Source organism: Megascapheus bottae, chromosome 20, assembly GCF_031878675.1.
Source record: "Megascapheus bottae isolate mThoBot1 chromosome 20, mThoBot2.hap1, whole genome shotgun sequence".
Classification (NCBI taxonomy): domain Eukaryota; kingdom Metazoa; phylum Chordata; class Mammalia; order Rodentia; family Geomyidae; genus Megascapheus; species Megascapheus bottae.
The window spans coordinates 13,312,117-13,327,661 of NC_143528.1; the positions used below are offsets into that span (position 1 = coordinate 13,312,117).

Here is a 15,545-nt window from a genome sequence, read left to right on the forward strand (position 1 = left end):
ATGTGACATTATGAAATTTTCTATTCTAGTGAGTTTTCAATATTGCTATTATTTTGCCCCTCCAGGTTTCAGTAAAATAAGGTATTTGCAATTTGGTTTGGAAAATGTAAACTCTATTTTTTTAGAATTACTATTTTATAAAAATAAAGGGAAAAATTAGAATGATTGCACATTCACTCAAAGGTGGCAAAGATGGTACCAAATGTTTCCATGGGAGTTGGAAACATTTGTGGTTACTTATAAGACTAGACGAGATCACTGCGCCACACTGCGAGTACAGTTCCAGGTTCTGTAAGTCTCCTTTGCCATCTCCTCCCCAACAGACTCCCATGAGCACAGTTTTAGGCTTTGTAAGTCTCCTTTGCCATCTCCTCTTCCACAGACTCCCACACCTCTCGTAGCTGTCCTGACTTGCTTGTGTTTCTCTGGCTCGGAACGGGTTTCTCCATGTTCCATAATTTTGAAAGGTACTGGCAGTTGACCAGTAAAATATCCTCAGTTGGATTATACTAAGGTTTGGTACAATCTGTATTTGATTTTAAACAGAAGATACCGTAAGAGAAAACAAACCTACCTTAAAAAATGTATCTGATAAAGATGAATACAAAATGTATTTTGTAATAACCTGAAGAATATGTTGTAGCTTTTGTTAAAATAAATTGTATTTTACATGCTACATTAAAATGATGTAACCTGGATTCCAGAGCACATGGTTTTCCCCCCTATTCCTTATCATCAATGCAGTAGAAGCAGAATGATTTCTGTAGAAGCCAGTTATTCATTCTATAGACATATGATCATCTATAAAAGCTATATGATTACATTCCAAATAAAACCTGGTTTATAGTAAAAGGATTCTTAGAAATCCCTGGCTGCCATTCTTTTTCTGGTTTGCTTCACTTTAGTTTTTATTTGCGTGTTGAGAGAAGATAAGGAAGTTGAATGGTAACCAATTGTTTGCCCCTCTTTGGGGAGTACAGCATCATTGATGGCAGAGGCAGCAGAGTGGGATGCTTCCTTCACAAAAAGCTCCAGTGACGTTATCTCTGCCGATGGATCTGAATGCAACTGTTATTTGTAGAAAGATGCAAGGGTGTGCAATGTTGATCTACTCACTGGGTAAGTGACTTGACACATAAAAACTCATAAACTTCTTTAAGGATACTGGTAGAATTCCACAAAGATATGGCCAGTTTTCCTAGAACTCCAAATGCTGATAGGTCCAAGGAATTTAAAAGGCAAAGGTTCAGGGATAGTTCTATACCCAATCATGAATTTTAGGTTAGAAATTGCTTTCTCATTCCTTGATAACATCAAAGAATGCATATGTATATACACAAAATGAATGCACACATGGCTACATAGAAATACGAATGGTAATTTGTGATTCTTCTGAGCAAAATAGCCAAAATATACATGTTATTTAAAGAACATACATATTGAGCAAGTTTATTTTTTAATTAAGAAAGGAAATAATGTCAGGTGCTGGTGGCTAATGCCTGTAATCTTAGCTACTCTGAAGCCTGAGCTCTAGTGTTCAAAGCCAACCCAGGTAGGAAAGTATGAGACTCATATCTCCCATTAACTGTCAGAAAACCAGCAATGGTTCTGTGGTTCAAAGTGGTAGGGTGCCTAGCCTTGCACTAGGGGCCCTGAGCAGGTCCCACAACCAACAAGAAAGAAAGAAAGAAAAAAGAAAATAAGGTTCTGTTTTTATTTATTTACCTATTTTGTTTTGGAAACAAGGTATAACCAAGCACCCTAGACAGGTATTCCTTTCTCCGTCTCCCAAGAGTTGGGATTATAGGCATGTCGAGTTTTAGACACTTCAAAAAAATGACTTAAACTTTAAAAAAATTCATTAAAACAACAGATTGTCAAACTTATTGTGCAGTCATTAGCCTCTAACTTTCTGCACCTTGAAGCACTTAGAGCTTTCAGTGGGAATATTATTGACAGAGGCTTCGCAAACTTCTTTCATGCTATGTCAAGCCCGAAGTGGGAAATGAACAGATTGCATGTCAGGGCTTCATCCACTTGACCTCAACATAATCAGGGGAGCTCTGGGTTAGAATGAGAGATTGATTTTTCCCCTTCAACAATAGCTTAGAGGATTAGAAGATTTTTGGAATTGTCAGGAAAAGCAGCTAAAATATTATGTTGTTGATGGCATTGGGATATTTTATTTTTTCAAGTCTTCTTGAAATGATCTTGGATACATTTTGAGGGATTGTTTTGGACATTTTGGATTTGTTATGAACTACTGTGGAAAGGAATTAACCACATTGCTTTGCATCATCTATTTAACCTTGGTTCCTGCCACTTTGTGAGTGGATGGTCCCTCCTCTTCTATTTGTGTAGTCTCTATTTCTGTAATAATCATCAAAAATCTAGCAGTGTGTTCAATCTGGGAAGCTGATCCCAGATTGAAGCTGTTACCTTGACCTGACTCTAGCCTTTCACCGGATAGCCATTACAAATATGGAAGGCCAATTAGCGATGTCTCTGATAAAAAGGGTATTTTGAATAACAGTAGGTAATTCATCCCGATATGCATGCCAATATATTCCAAGGTTCTGTTAGGTTGTTATTATTGTTGTTAGAATTCCCTGTCTCACTAAATAAATAAATAAATAAATAAATAAATAAATAAATAAATAAATAAAGGAGTATGGGGGCCAAAGCTGGAAATTCCACTAAATTGAAATTGCATGCTTCTATGATGATATCTTTAAGTCTTCTGCACAGTAGAATAGTAGACTGCTTTGTTCCTCTTCTACTTACCTATTTTCTCAATGAAATATGTCTTTTTTCTTATTATCTGAGAATGGGTCTCTTTCTTCATAAATGTACAATTTAAGTGACTAAATGATTATCTGCCCTTACAAATATCCTTAAGAAAAACAACTACTAAAACTCCCCTGACTCAGCTGAAATTGCTGAAGGCATTTCCTCTAAGATCTGGAACTAAAAAAGAATGTTTATACTAAAGCCACTAGCACAACAATATTCATTGTAGCACTATTTACCATAGCAAAGATATGGAACCAACCCAGATGCCCCTCAGTTGATGAGTGGATCAACAAGATGTGGTATTCATATACAATGGAATTCTATGTTGCTATCAGAAAGAATGATATCGCCCCATTTGTAAGGAAATGGAAAGACTTAGAAAAAAATCATATTAAGTGAAATAAGCCAGACCCAAAGGAACATAGGCTCAATGGTTTCCCTCATTTGTAATAATTAGTACAAACCCTGGACTCTCCTAGCAGAGGATTACAATAGCTCAAAACCTAGATACAAAAGGCCATATACGATGAGGCTAAAAGAAAGGACCTCCAGGATATAGAAACAAGAACTTCGTAATGTGTGATTGTTGTTCTTAATGTACTATGTTATTTCTCATCTCTTTTGTTATCCCTTGTTTATTCTCATATTGTTACAGTATCTTACCTTGTTATTTTTTATATTGTGTATATGTTTATTTGTTTATTTGAAGGGGGAAAACAAGATGAGGGGAGGGGGTTGGGGTAGGGAAATGGGGACAAAAACATGACAAGGGGTGTCAATGTGTGTGAAGTAATACAGCTTCTATCTGGCGAATATACCTGTACCCCTTCTATTAATTATAGTAAAAAATGGAAAGACTTGGGGGAAAAAAAGAATGTTTACTCTTATCACTCTTAGTCAACCAGTATTAGAAATCTTAGCCAGAGAAATTAGTCAAGAGAAAGAAATAAAAGACATCCAGTTCAAAGTAAGGAAAATCAAATGATCCCACTTTTCTGATAACATGATCTTCTATGTAAAAAATACTACAGGCTCAACAAAAAAGGTAAATGTATTTTAGTAAAGTTGCAGAATGCATCAACATACAAAGCCAGTAGCATTTTTTGATGTATCAGTAAAAATCATGGCTGGAAAAAGCAATTCCATACACTAGAGTTATAGATAGACATAGAAAAAATATTCAGGAATACATTTAATTGAAGAAGTGAAAGTTATGAAGCAATTGAAGAAATTATAGTGATCATACATAAGAAAAACAGAAATATGTATCATGCTTACAGACTGGAAGATTGTATTGTTAAAATGGCAGTCATATTTAAAGCTATCTACAGATTCAATAATATATCCATCACACCAGCAATGACATTCTTCATGGAAATAGAAAAAAACATAAAAAATTCATATGTAATTTCACTAAGACCCAGAGAAGTCAAAGCAGCTGTGAGCAAAACAAACAAAGCTTGAGACATCCCAACACACGCTGTCTGCAGATTGAAAAATTTGAAATTATCCATTGATCTCTCATTACAATTACAAGTTATTAAAATTTTCTGTTCTTCAACTTCTCTTATTCATTGTACATTTTCTTTAAGAATCACTTGTCTTTGATGGTTGAGTATTCCTTTTGGGTACTTTTCAAGGATAGCAGAGAATTTTTAAGTTATAGCTTAATTGCTGGACAGAGTTGGATGGTGTGATGTCTAATTCTAACTTTGGCATAAGTCAAAATTGCTAGGATGTCTTGTGGAATAGTGCATTTGGAATCCATTTTAATTGCAGAAATGTTCTCACTTACTAATGAGCTGTGGCATGATTAGGAAGTTAGACTCTACTAATACATTAGATACAGTATTTATATCCAAACAGCTAAGTACTAGTCACACCCCTCTTCAGAGATAATGATTCCAGGAAAAGTAATTCTTCAGTAATGAAAATGTATCTTAATTATGACATGGGTGAATAATTTGGTCAAGTGATGTGGCAAAATAGAGAAATATTTGAAAAAGAAAACCTCAGATTACTCCAATGGATTGAAGTTCCAGGAAACATAACCTTGTACTTCTCACAACGTTTATGAAAAGTAATTATACACACATAAGTAAACACAAAACTAAATGGGCTATGAGAGAATTGAAAGACTCTGGAATCTTCACACACAGAGGCACACATCATATTGTATATTATATGCATAATGTATAAAGACTGCATATTCTAAAGGAAAAATACTGGATGCATTGGTAATCATCCTAAAGAAAACATGAATGGAAAATTAATAAAGAGGTTAAAAAGAACTCTGTAGGAAACTAGCAAGTGCTTTCAAAAGTGAATCAAAGCAAATATATCTTAAAATAAGAAACTCTCATTTGTCTCCAGTATTTACCAAAAAAAACCCTACATTCCCATGATTCTTGGAACATGTAAGATAAAACTAGAGAGAAGAGGGCTGTGTGTAGTGGTGTATGCCTGTAATCCCTGCTGCATGGAAAGTGGAAGGAGTAGGATCATGGTTCAAGGTTGACTCTAAGAAGTGTGAACCCTACCCGACAGAAGTGTCTAATGCACTTACCTAGCAAGTGTGTAAGACCTTGAATTCCATACTGAGAACAGAAAAAAAAAAGTTGTTGCTACTATAGTACAGGCAGTATTTCATCCATTGTTTAAATGTGGTCCTCCCTTCGCTACAGTGAAAGCTGGTTTAAAACAGACTAGATTTTATTCTTCTCCAAGTCTTTTTGGTCAACTTTATCCTAGACAAATGTTCAGTAGATGTTATCACCAAAAACACTCTTGCTATAAATAATCAGATACAAGTCATATAAATAATAAATCCCACATAAATATTAAAACCTGCCATATTGGCTATTTCAATGATGCATTTTCTTTCTTCTTTTGATCATACCGATCTACTGTGTTTTAAATTGAGACTATTCTCTTCGGGTCCTATTTTAGAACTATCTTTTATTTTAAAAGCAGGCATACCAACAATCCAAACCTGTTTCTCTGTGTTAAGCTAACAGGGGCCTTAAAAAAAATAATACAACACTGTGATTTGCACTAAATGAGGAAAGGTTATTTTGGAACTGCTTGGACTTCAGATATTTGAAGTAGTAATTACTTCCTCCATAAATGTTACCTTTTAGAGTCAAATACTACTTTCCTGTTGCCGTTTACCTTTTAGTTAAAAGAAAACATCTTTTATCCACAATTCACCCTGCTGAATTATTCCACATGACAACTCTCCTTTTTATTTGTTTTGGTAGCATTGTAATATCTGTGAGAGCTCATTATAATAGTGACAGTAGCTTACACTTATTCAGTATTTATTCTTTAACAAACATTTCAGTAAGCATTGCGCACTGTAATGCCATTTAATGCCAAAAATTTAGGTTATCTATCCATGTGTCTGTCTGTTTACTTATCTATCTCTCATCAATTATCTAGCTGTTTCTGCCTCTCTCTCTCTCTCTCTCTCTCTCTGTCTCTCTGTCTCTCTGTCTCTCTCTCTCTCTCTCTCTCTGTCTTTCTCTCTCTCTCTATTTTCTCATTTTCATGTAGAATTCCCTCTGCTATAGTTCAAGCTAGTAAAAGACAGACTAGGATTTTTGTTGTTGTTTTCTCTTCAAATCTTTTTGTCTAGAGTATGTTATGGAATGTAACAAATATTCAAAGTGTTTATCATAAAAACACTCTAGATATAAGTAATCAGAGTAGATTAAAATGCTACATCTATTTGCATTCTATCATCCCTTTATCATTGAAATTCAGAAACTTTTTTCTCCAAGTAGTAAACAATATGATCAAGTTAGTAGTAGAAAGGCATCTGCAGATTTGTATCCTTTAAATTGTATTTTTCAAAGCTATGAGCATTCAGTAAATGAAATTTAATGACCATATTTTGCCTCTAGCTAGCTTCATGACCTGGTTTAGTCAAGTACGTTGTAAGACATCAAAGAACATGTGTTTTGAAAGATGGTATGCAAGTCAATGTCATGACGCCAATAGCTAAGACTCCACAGCTCCTTTTCCATGATGGAAGGATGGACAATCAATGCTTACCTGATCTTCTCCAGCACACACATTTTGAAACTGACCATTTTTGCTTGCAACTTACCGTTGCCTTAGGTTTGGTTCCAGAACTGGACGTTGGAGTGGAAGATGATGTATCCGTCGACTGAGTGTTGGGAGGCAAGTTTACTTGGATCTGATTTAGTGAACTAGTATCTGCTCCACTTTCAGATCCTGATTCCAGATCCTGTTAAAAACAGATGCATTGGTATGAAAGAAGAAGCTATGTTCACTTCCTGCTTGCTCCTTTCCCTGCCCCCAGTGCCTCCTCTGTCAACACACACTGACACACTGACACCATGCTTATTTTTCAGTAATCATTACATTCTTCTGAGGATCTTTTAATATTTGACTCAGCGGTAACATTACTTTTATAATTTAACACCTTAATGTAAACAATAAAGGTCAGTGGTGGGAGCTAGCTAGGGCACTACCCTAAGAGTTGATAAGTAGAAGCCTACAGATATCCCTTCCTCACTATGTGACCTTGAGTAATGAGTTTAACAACCCACATGCCACTGAGTGCTCTTAGACTTCCTCATAGAGCCAGTGTGCACAACAAATAAAGGGTAAATGTTTGTCTCCTCTTTTTGCTCTTCTCTCATTCCATATGCAACAGTGGCCTTGAATCATTCCGCCCAAGTTCCTGACTGTATAATAAACTCTACAACAATCTGAGACAAGAATTGTGTTGGAACATCGGTGACTCAATTCTCTTATTTGAAAATGGAGATAATAATAGTATGCCTTAATGCAATTTTATGAATATTAAACCAATGGTATGCAAAGTACATGAGGTTGGCATACAATAATTTCTACTCAGTGTTCCTCATCATTATAAATCTGATGTATGTGTATGTATGCGTGTGTGTGTGTGTGTGTGTGTGTGTGTGTGTGTGTAAACATGCATAGTGCGTACTGATGCTTGTACTCAGAGTCTGGATGTTGTAGTTTGTTGTTTTCACTCTGTGGCTCTACAATTTGAGCCACAGCTCTATTTCTGGCTTTCTATGCACTTCTACTTTCTATGCATTTCAATGCTCAGTCTGGCTTTGAACTGTGATTCTCAGATCTCAACCTTCCAAGTAGCTAGGATTACAGATGTGAGGTACATGTGCTTAGCTGATTGTCTCAATAACAAGGTAAGTTAAAAGATACGGGCAATGACTCTAATCTCCACAAAGACTATGCATTAGATTTAAGAATGCTTTCTTTGAATTACTGGGGACCTGGCTACTGAGAAGAGATAGGAGTGGGAGAAAGTAGAAATCAAGATAGAGGACAAATCTTAAGATTCTTATTGGCTTTTCCTGGGTTTTGAACTCAGAGCCGTGGTGCTGATCTGAAGATTTTGTGCTCAGGGTTAGCACTCTATCACTTGAGCCACAGCTTCATGTCTGGCTTTCTTGGTAGTTATTTGGAGATAAGGATCTCACAGGCTTTCCTGCCCCAGCTAGCTTTGAACTGTCATCCTCATATCTCAGCCTCCTGGCTAGCTAAGATTACAAACATGAGCCATTGGCACTCTTTATTTTATTGTTCATGGTGCTGGAAATTAAAACCAACTTCTAACACATACTCCTATGCAAATTACCTTGAAAAGAATACTGAGGTAAATATCTCCCTGCCTAATCTATTTTTTTTTTTTATGTTTTAACTTTTTACATTTGACTATGGTCTCCTTGGTTTCTCTTATTCCTGATCACACTGGCTGTTTTTCTGTGCTATTTCCTTGAAGTACCTATTGACATTTGAAGCCAAAATAAGTCCCCACTTTCAATATCTACATCATACCATTCTCAATATTAAAGTCCTATTATTGTATCTATTATATCTTATGCCCTCCGTCCATTAAATATCAATCTAATGATCTACCTATCCTACTATCATATACTTAGTCCTCTCATTTTATCATCCTTATCTCTTTTTCCATTAGAAGTTTGCACCACAGGCTCATGGACTTCTCTTGTTTCACTGATATATCTCCAGATCTTAAAATAGTGCTTGGCACACAGAACACGGTCATGTAATAATGTTTTATGAAAGAATAAATGATGTGCAAAAGTTAGCATCTTTGTTTTGAAAGACTTCACAATATGAGTAATATTTTTGCTATGAATTTATAAATCATGATAGTATTGGAATGGCATAAAAGCATATATGATATTAATAAATAAAGAGGGCTATTGCATTTTAAAGATGTGTATGTATGTATGTCTATTAAGCATAAAACTCAAACTAATTTTCTCATACAAAAGACAAAAGTATAATTCTAAGCAACACATGATTCATTTAAATTTCAAGTTGAATTGGCATAAGAATGGTAAAGAATAGGTAATTTATAAATGGTAGCAAGTGATTATGGTAATTATCAGCTAATTTATAAGCTACTCATGTTTGACTTTTTTCATTTTTAAAAATTTTGCCAGTCCTGTGCCTTGAGCTCAGGGCCTGAGCACTGTCCTTGGGCTTTCTCAAGGCTAGATAGAATTCTACCACTTGAGTCACAGCACCACTTCTGGCTTTTTTCTATGAATGTGGTACTGAGGAATTGAACCTGAGTCTTTGTGCATGCTAGGCAAGCACTCTAGCAGTAGGCCAAACTCCTGGCCCATATTTGACTTTTTAAATATAAGGAATCTTTTGCCTCAATTTCCCCTTCTTATTTATGTTTTGATTAGGTAATTAACAGAGTAATCCTAAATTTTGCTAATTTTGCAATGGTTCTGAGGTAAAACAATTAATCAAGGAAAAAAATCTGAACTAGGAATTTTCACATTTGTAGTCCTGGCTACAGAAGAGACTGAAATTGAGAGGGTCATGGTTTGAGGCCAACCCAAGGTAATAGGAGGATTATGGACTTTCTATTTACATATTGGTTATATGAAGTGGTTGTATACATAGATTGACCTTGCAAAAGAAAAGAAACTATGTGAAAAATAATAAAAACAAATAAAGTGCAGGGAGTGGGGTTCAAGTTGTAAACTGCTTTGTTAGCAAGGGCAAAGACCTGAGTTCAAACCCTGGTACTGCCAAAAATATCTATCGCTTATTATGTTACTTATTGTTTTTACTTTTCACTGGGCAGCTTTGTTTTCCTCAATGTTCATCAACTCCATGTGAAAGATAATGCTACCATCACTGACAAAGTGATAAATCCCATAAGACTTAAGTAAGGCAGGTCACATTTCCAAATCACAACCTAACACCCTATGATGGAACTGGCATTAAAATACAGGTCTTGCTGGATGTGTTGAAACAAAGTGACTTCAAATTTAGGTAGGACAAGAGTGATGGCTTCATGATCTGTCCAGGTCTTTCTGCTCAACATTAGTGGCAGTGGACAAGGAAGGTGGGGGAGGGGGAAGGATGGGCAGTGTCTCATCTGAATTTGGAACAGGGCTCCTTGGTGCTGATCCGGACTGTAATCAGGCCATTATAATTCTCTTATTCCACAGCTCAATTATTCAAAGGAATGGAAAGTGCCTGTGGGGGAATTTTTTTTTTTGATGATGATGAGAGAATGTTAAAATTAGCTTTAAACACCAAGGAACAGAAAGAAAGCCCAAGGGATGACCTAGAAAAACACAAAAACCAAAAAGAAATTTTGAGGGTTGTGGGATTTATCTTTTCATCTTTAACTCAGAGCTTGTTGTGAGTGCAGAGAGGAAGTGAAGGTGATTAACTACCAAATACATGTTCTGGGCCAGATCTGTAATAAACCACCTATGTACATTCTCCCTTTTACATGCTTCTACAAGACAATACTGCTTTTGTTTAACATAAATCTGGTTAAATAGTTAAATAATTTTCTTGTGTTCTTAACCAGCCATATAAAAAATTCTGGCATTTGAACCAAACTTGTAGCCAGCAAAGTTCATAATATTTGCAGTTTTATTCCAAGTATATATTAAAACTCAGAGCTTAGAAATGGAAACCTATTTATAAACTCAAAAATTATAGTATGATTCTATGAGACAATATGTGTAATTAAAAATGCCACTTTACGATGTAAGTGGAAGCAGGACATGTCAGTGTAGACAAATCATCTTATATGTGAACTCAAGTTTTAGTTTTGCCTTTACTGCTTAGTGGTAAATTAAATGCTAAGAAATATCTTGAGACAAAACCATAGAGTTGTATTAGGAAGAAATCTGGTCTGTGTGTTTCTCCTAAACACACAGGCTTGGAGGAAAGTTGAATGTAGAGAGGAAAAGGGACCAGAAAGAGAGGAAGGAAGAACAATTCACACTAGAAAATTACAAAAAGTAAAAGCTATTCCATAGCTACAGGAATGATAAAGCAGTAACAAGTAAGTATCTTTGATTGAAAATACAGATGTGATACTTAGTGTACATATGTAACAAGTGGGAGAAGGAAGCTTGAGGGTTGTTATGGAGTTGGAGCAGATAGGAGGATGATGGAAGGGATGACAGTGATTGGGACGCATTGTGCCCATACATTGACAGGTTGGATTGAAATCTTGGTTCAACCATTAAAGGCAATAAAAACATTGTTCTGCAAAATTATAAGTAAGGAAAAAATATGGTGACTTCTGACTTGAAGGTTTTTAAAAAGAAGTTTTAGTACTTTGTATGTAAGAACAATAAAATTAATCCTTCCTGCTGGCCTTTAGGAGATTGCTTTGCATCTCTCCCATTTGAATGCTTATTTTGTTACTTGAAACTAAATCATGTGGAAGACACTGAGTCCCTCTATTTTTTTAGGATATTTAAGAATGACTCACTAGGACAGAAATATTTACAATGAATCCTGAAGGATAAGAAAAAATTATTCATGTTACAAAAATGAAAATTTGATTTTTACTGAATTCCAAGATTAAAGTATTTGTTTTATATTTATGAATTTCAATTTAGATTTGTTTATTGCTTAAGTTTACAGCCTCTCTTTACAGTCAGCTATAGAAGATAGTATGATGTAGTGATTAAATGGCAGAGTTTTATGTGGAAACTTGCCAGGGTTTTCTGTATATTACTTCTGGCACATGCAATTATTAATTTCTCTATTCTTTGTACTCCTTTACTTATTATGAACAATGAAATACAGTCAATTGTGCCAAGCATTTAGAATAGCACCCGTAATATATTAAGGTAATTTCTTATTTTGGTCTATTTACTTGAAAATCAATGATAGAACCATATTAACTAAAGAAGTAGACACAGAATAGTGATATTTCAGTAAATGTTCAAGTATTCATATGCAAATTAACATATTTAAATATGCAATCTTCCTGTCTCTTAGTTATCAGGTAGATACAGCTTTCTTTAGTCAATATATTTCATTCCATCATTATATTTGTGAAGCACAAATAAACTAAGCTGCTTAATATGAAGCAATAATTAAATCTGTGAACTATGTAGTTGATCCTGGAATTGATATGTTCCACATTTTGAGTGGCAGAATCTCAGAAGGGTATTTTCTATATAAAATTAATGCACAATAGAGTAAAATTCCCACCTCTGACCTCTTCATTATATTTCACTTAAGTGTACTTTAGTATCTTCCCAAGTTAATCTTGTTTAATCATATGGTATTAGCTTTCTGGGCTAGATCAACCATCAATCATCCATACATTCATATATTCATCTATCCAGATAGAAAATACTTATTAAACATTTTCTTTGTGTAATATGAATATATAGGACATAAGTGTGTTTCCTAGAAATAACTGGGCTTGGCATACTTACATGGAAATAACTTATTAAATAACATATATATTTTATTAAATACATATGCAAATTAAATAACATATACATTTGCTAATGGAGTTCATATCATCTCATTGAAGACTGACAATTTAAAAAACAATTTACAACAAATTTTAATCATAGGAAACAATTTAACAGTATAAGCTTCTTATTTCATGTTAATATTATGTTAATATTTTATTCATTTTAATATTTTTATATCACTCAAGTGTTTGTGCCAAATACCAGGGTAATCACTAGTTCTCAAAACTTTATTTATTTTATTTTGTATCAAAGAACTGGGATAACTTTATGTATTAATTCTCCAAGAGCCTCTCTACTTTAAATAGCACATAATTCTAGAGGCATTATCTTTTCATATTTGTATCAAATGCAGTGATCGTTAATATTAACATATGCATATATAATTATATTAAAACAATACATATACTGATATGGATGTTTGGCTTGTGAGAGGGACTGTCTAATGTGGAGACAACACTCTCACAGGAAAGTAGTGGCAAATGGTAAACTCACAGGAACATGGCGCCTCCGGTTTGTTGGTGTGCCAGAAGGAGAAGGGCTGGTGCTGAGGGCATTTTCAATGTCCTGATCAAGTTGGTCCAATTTCATAATTAGCAGCACCATGGAGTCCAGCCTGGTCTTATCTCGATCTTCTCTTATTTCCTGAGGAGCAGAACATGTTGTTACTCATTTTGAAAGACCATTTGTTAGGAAGAATAAAAAGTTCACTGTTCAACAATCTGACAACAAGGATAATGCTTGTTAGCAGTCTTCTCTTAAGGCAGGAAGGGAAGTCCTAATGTGTATCATCAACAATTTCTTCATTGGGAAGGTACTGGTCTAATGCCAACACAGCATTTTTACATAAATATTAAATATTTCAGGAGGAAAAATAATGAGTACACACTAATACATCCTTTCTACTTTCCAGTGAATATTTCTAGGGAAAGCTAGATATTTTTTTCAGAGTAAAATAATTGATTATATACCATCCACTGATTATTGTCTGTGGTCAGACAGTCAAGGATATATCTAAAAATATGAGAGTATTTCTGAATTAACACCAACACCATGAAGAGAATGAAGCAAGGATGTTTTGGGTTGTGCATTATTTTTCTTGACAATTGTATACATAAGCTGTTCTAAGTGATACCGCTGTCCATATTTCTCTCAAAGCTTAATATTCTTCCACATACTTTTCTTTTGAAAAGCATATGCAACAATTATCTCTTATGATTGCTACTAAACTTACTTATCTTGAATATTCTGCGTTACATAAACACATATTGTTGGGAATACTTTGGCTTATAGAAGTGCAGATGAAGTTTTATCCTAGATCAGGTTGGGGTTATTTGAACTCAACTATTTACCCTTTCTATGTTCAAATGATTATCTCATATTGTTAGAGTATCTTACTTTGTTATCTGATATATTGGATATATTTGTATTTGATTATTTGAAATTGGATAGGGAAGGGGGGAAAACAAGTTAAGGGGTGGAGGTGGGGGGAGGGTAATGGGGACCAAGACATGAGAAAGGATATCAATGTATGTGAATTAATGTACCTTCTATCTGGCAAATATAATGTAACCCTTCTATTAATTACAATAAAAATATATGAAAAAAATTCCCCTTGTTACCTAAAAACTGGCTGAAACTTGTTACAACTGTCTACAACTGACCCTGTCCTCTTTAGTCCTTGATAATTTAAACAAAATAAAGACAAGTCAATTTCCTCAAAAAAAAACATTCCCTGTGTTGTGCAAGGGATCTGCCTGGGTGGGATAGTTGATGGAGGAAAGAATGAAAAAACATGGAAAACATGCCTTTTTCAGAGACAGAACCAGTTGAGAGATGCAATGCAATCAGGGTTAGTTGATTTGATGTGAGGCCTCATTTGTGACTCAAACTTCCATCTCTCTGGGAATATTTACTTGGATGGACTCAGCTTTCAAGGACCCCTGTTGCCATCTCCAGTGGAAAAGCATGTCTGATGGAATCTTACTAATGTATTTATGCCATATGGAAGGTTGGGGCCTTAGTCATAGGAAGGATGAGAGTGATACATGCCTGAGTCAGACTTTCATCTTGCTTTTGACATTTCTTTTCATTTAGTTCAAGTTCTCCAGTCACCATGGAGAGGCACTCCTGAGGAAAAGTACAGGAGTAATCTTGTGGCCTAATTGATGCTTCCAAGGGTCTTGATATCTTACACAGACTACATAAATAATAGTGGAAGCATTTTCCTTCACATACTGAGCAACTGATTTATCAGACTCTGTTGTTTAAAGAATCATTTGCTTAAGCTAATATTAGATAAATTATTTGTACAGCTGAATTTTTACTTGGTTTAACATCTCAATTCTTCTCTTTCCACAGACTAACATTGAATAAACATAATTTTTCTGATATGTCCTTACACCAGAATACCATGCAATTATTTTAACATCGCTTTGTCACTGCTGTCTGAACTAACAAATGAATCCCTGACAGAGAATTATAAATCTTTGTTTTTCCAAGAGTGATATTGTGCTCAGAAGTGGTATTGTTTTAATGTCATGGTGATGACATTAACAAACAAATCTTGACCTTTCCACATATTATATTCCTAAATACCACAACCTTCTCCTCCACCTCCACCTCCTCTTCTTCCTCCTCCTCCTCTTCCTCCTCCTCCTCCCCTTTCTTCTCCTTCTCCTTCTCTTCCACCTCTCCTCCTCCTCCTCCTCCCCTTCCTCCTCCTCCTCTTCCTCCCCCCTCCTCCTTCTCCTCCTTTGGTGCTAGTCCTGGAACTTGAACTCAGGGGATGGGTACTGTCCCTGAACTTCATTGCTCAAGGCTAGTGTGTTATCACTTTGAACTATAGCACCATCTCTAGATTTTTGGTGATATGTTGAGGATAGAGTCTCTTGGGCTGGCTTTGAACTGAGATCTTCATATCTCACCCTCCTGAGT

The 15,545-nt window shown here is 35.2% G+C and overlaps 1 protein-coding gene across 1 annotated transcript in view; it reads right to left on the reverse strand.

Annotated features, from left to right (window-relative positions):
* Positions 1-15,545, reverse strand: part of Dlc1 (DLC1 Rho GTPase activating protein) — a 337,813-nt gene that overhangs the window by 241,022 nt on the left and 81,246 nt on the right. The window contains exons 3-4 of the mRNA XM_090353987.1: positions 13,104-13,253; positions 6,905-7,045 (exon numbers count right to left, since the gene is read on the reverse strand). Of these exons, the coding sequence (XP_090210113.1) occupies positions 6,905-7,045; positions 13,104-13,253 (291 nt within the window). The remainder of the gene's footprint in view (positions 1-6,904; positions 7,046-13,103; positions 13,254-15,545) is intronic.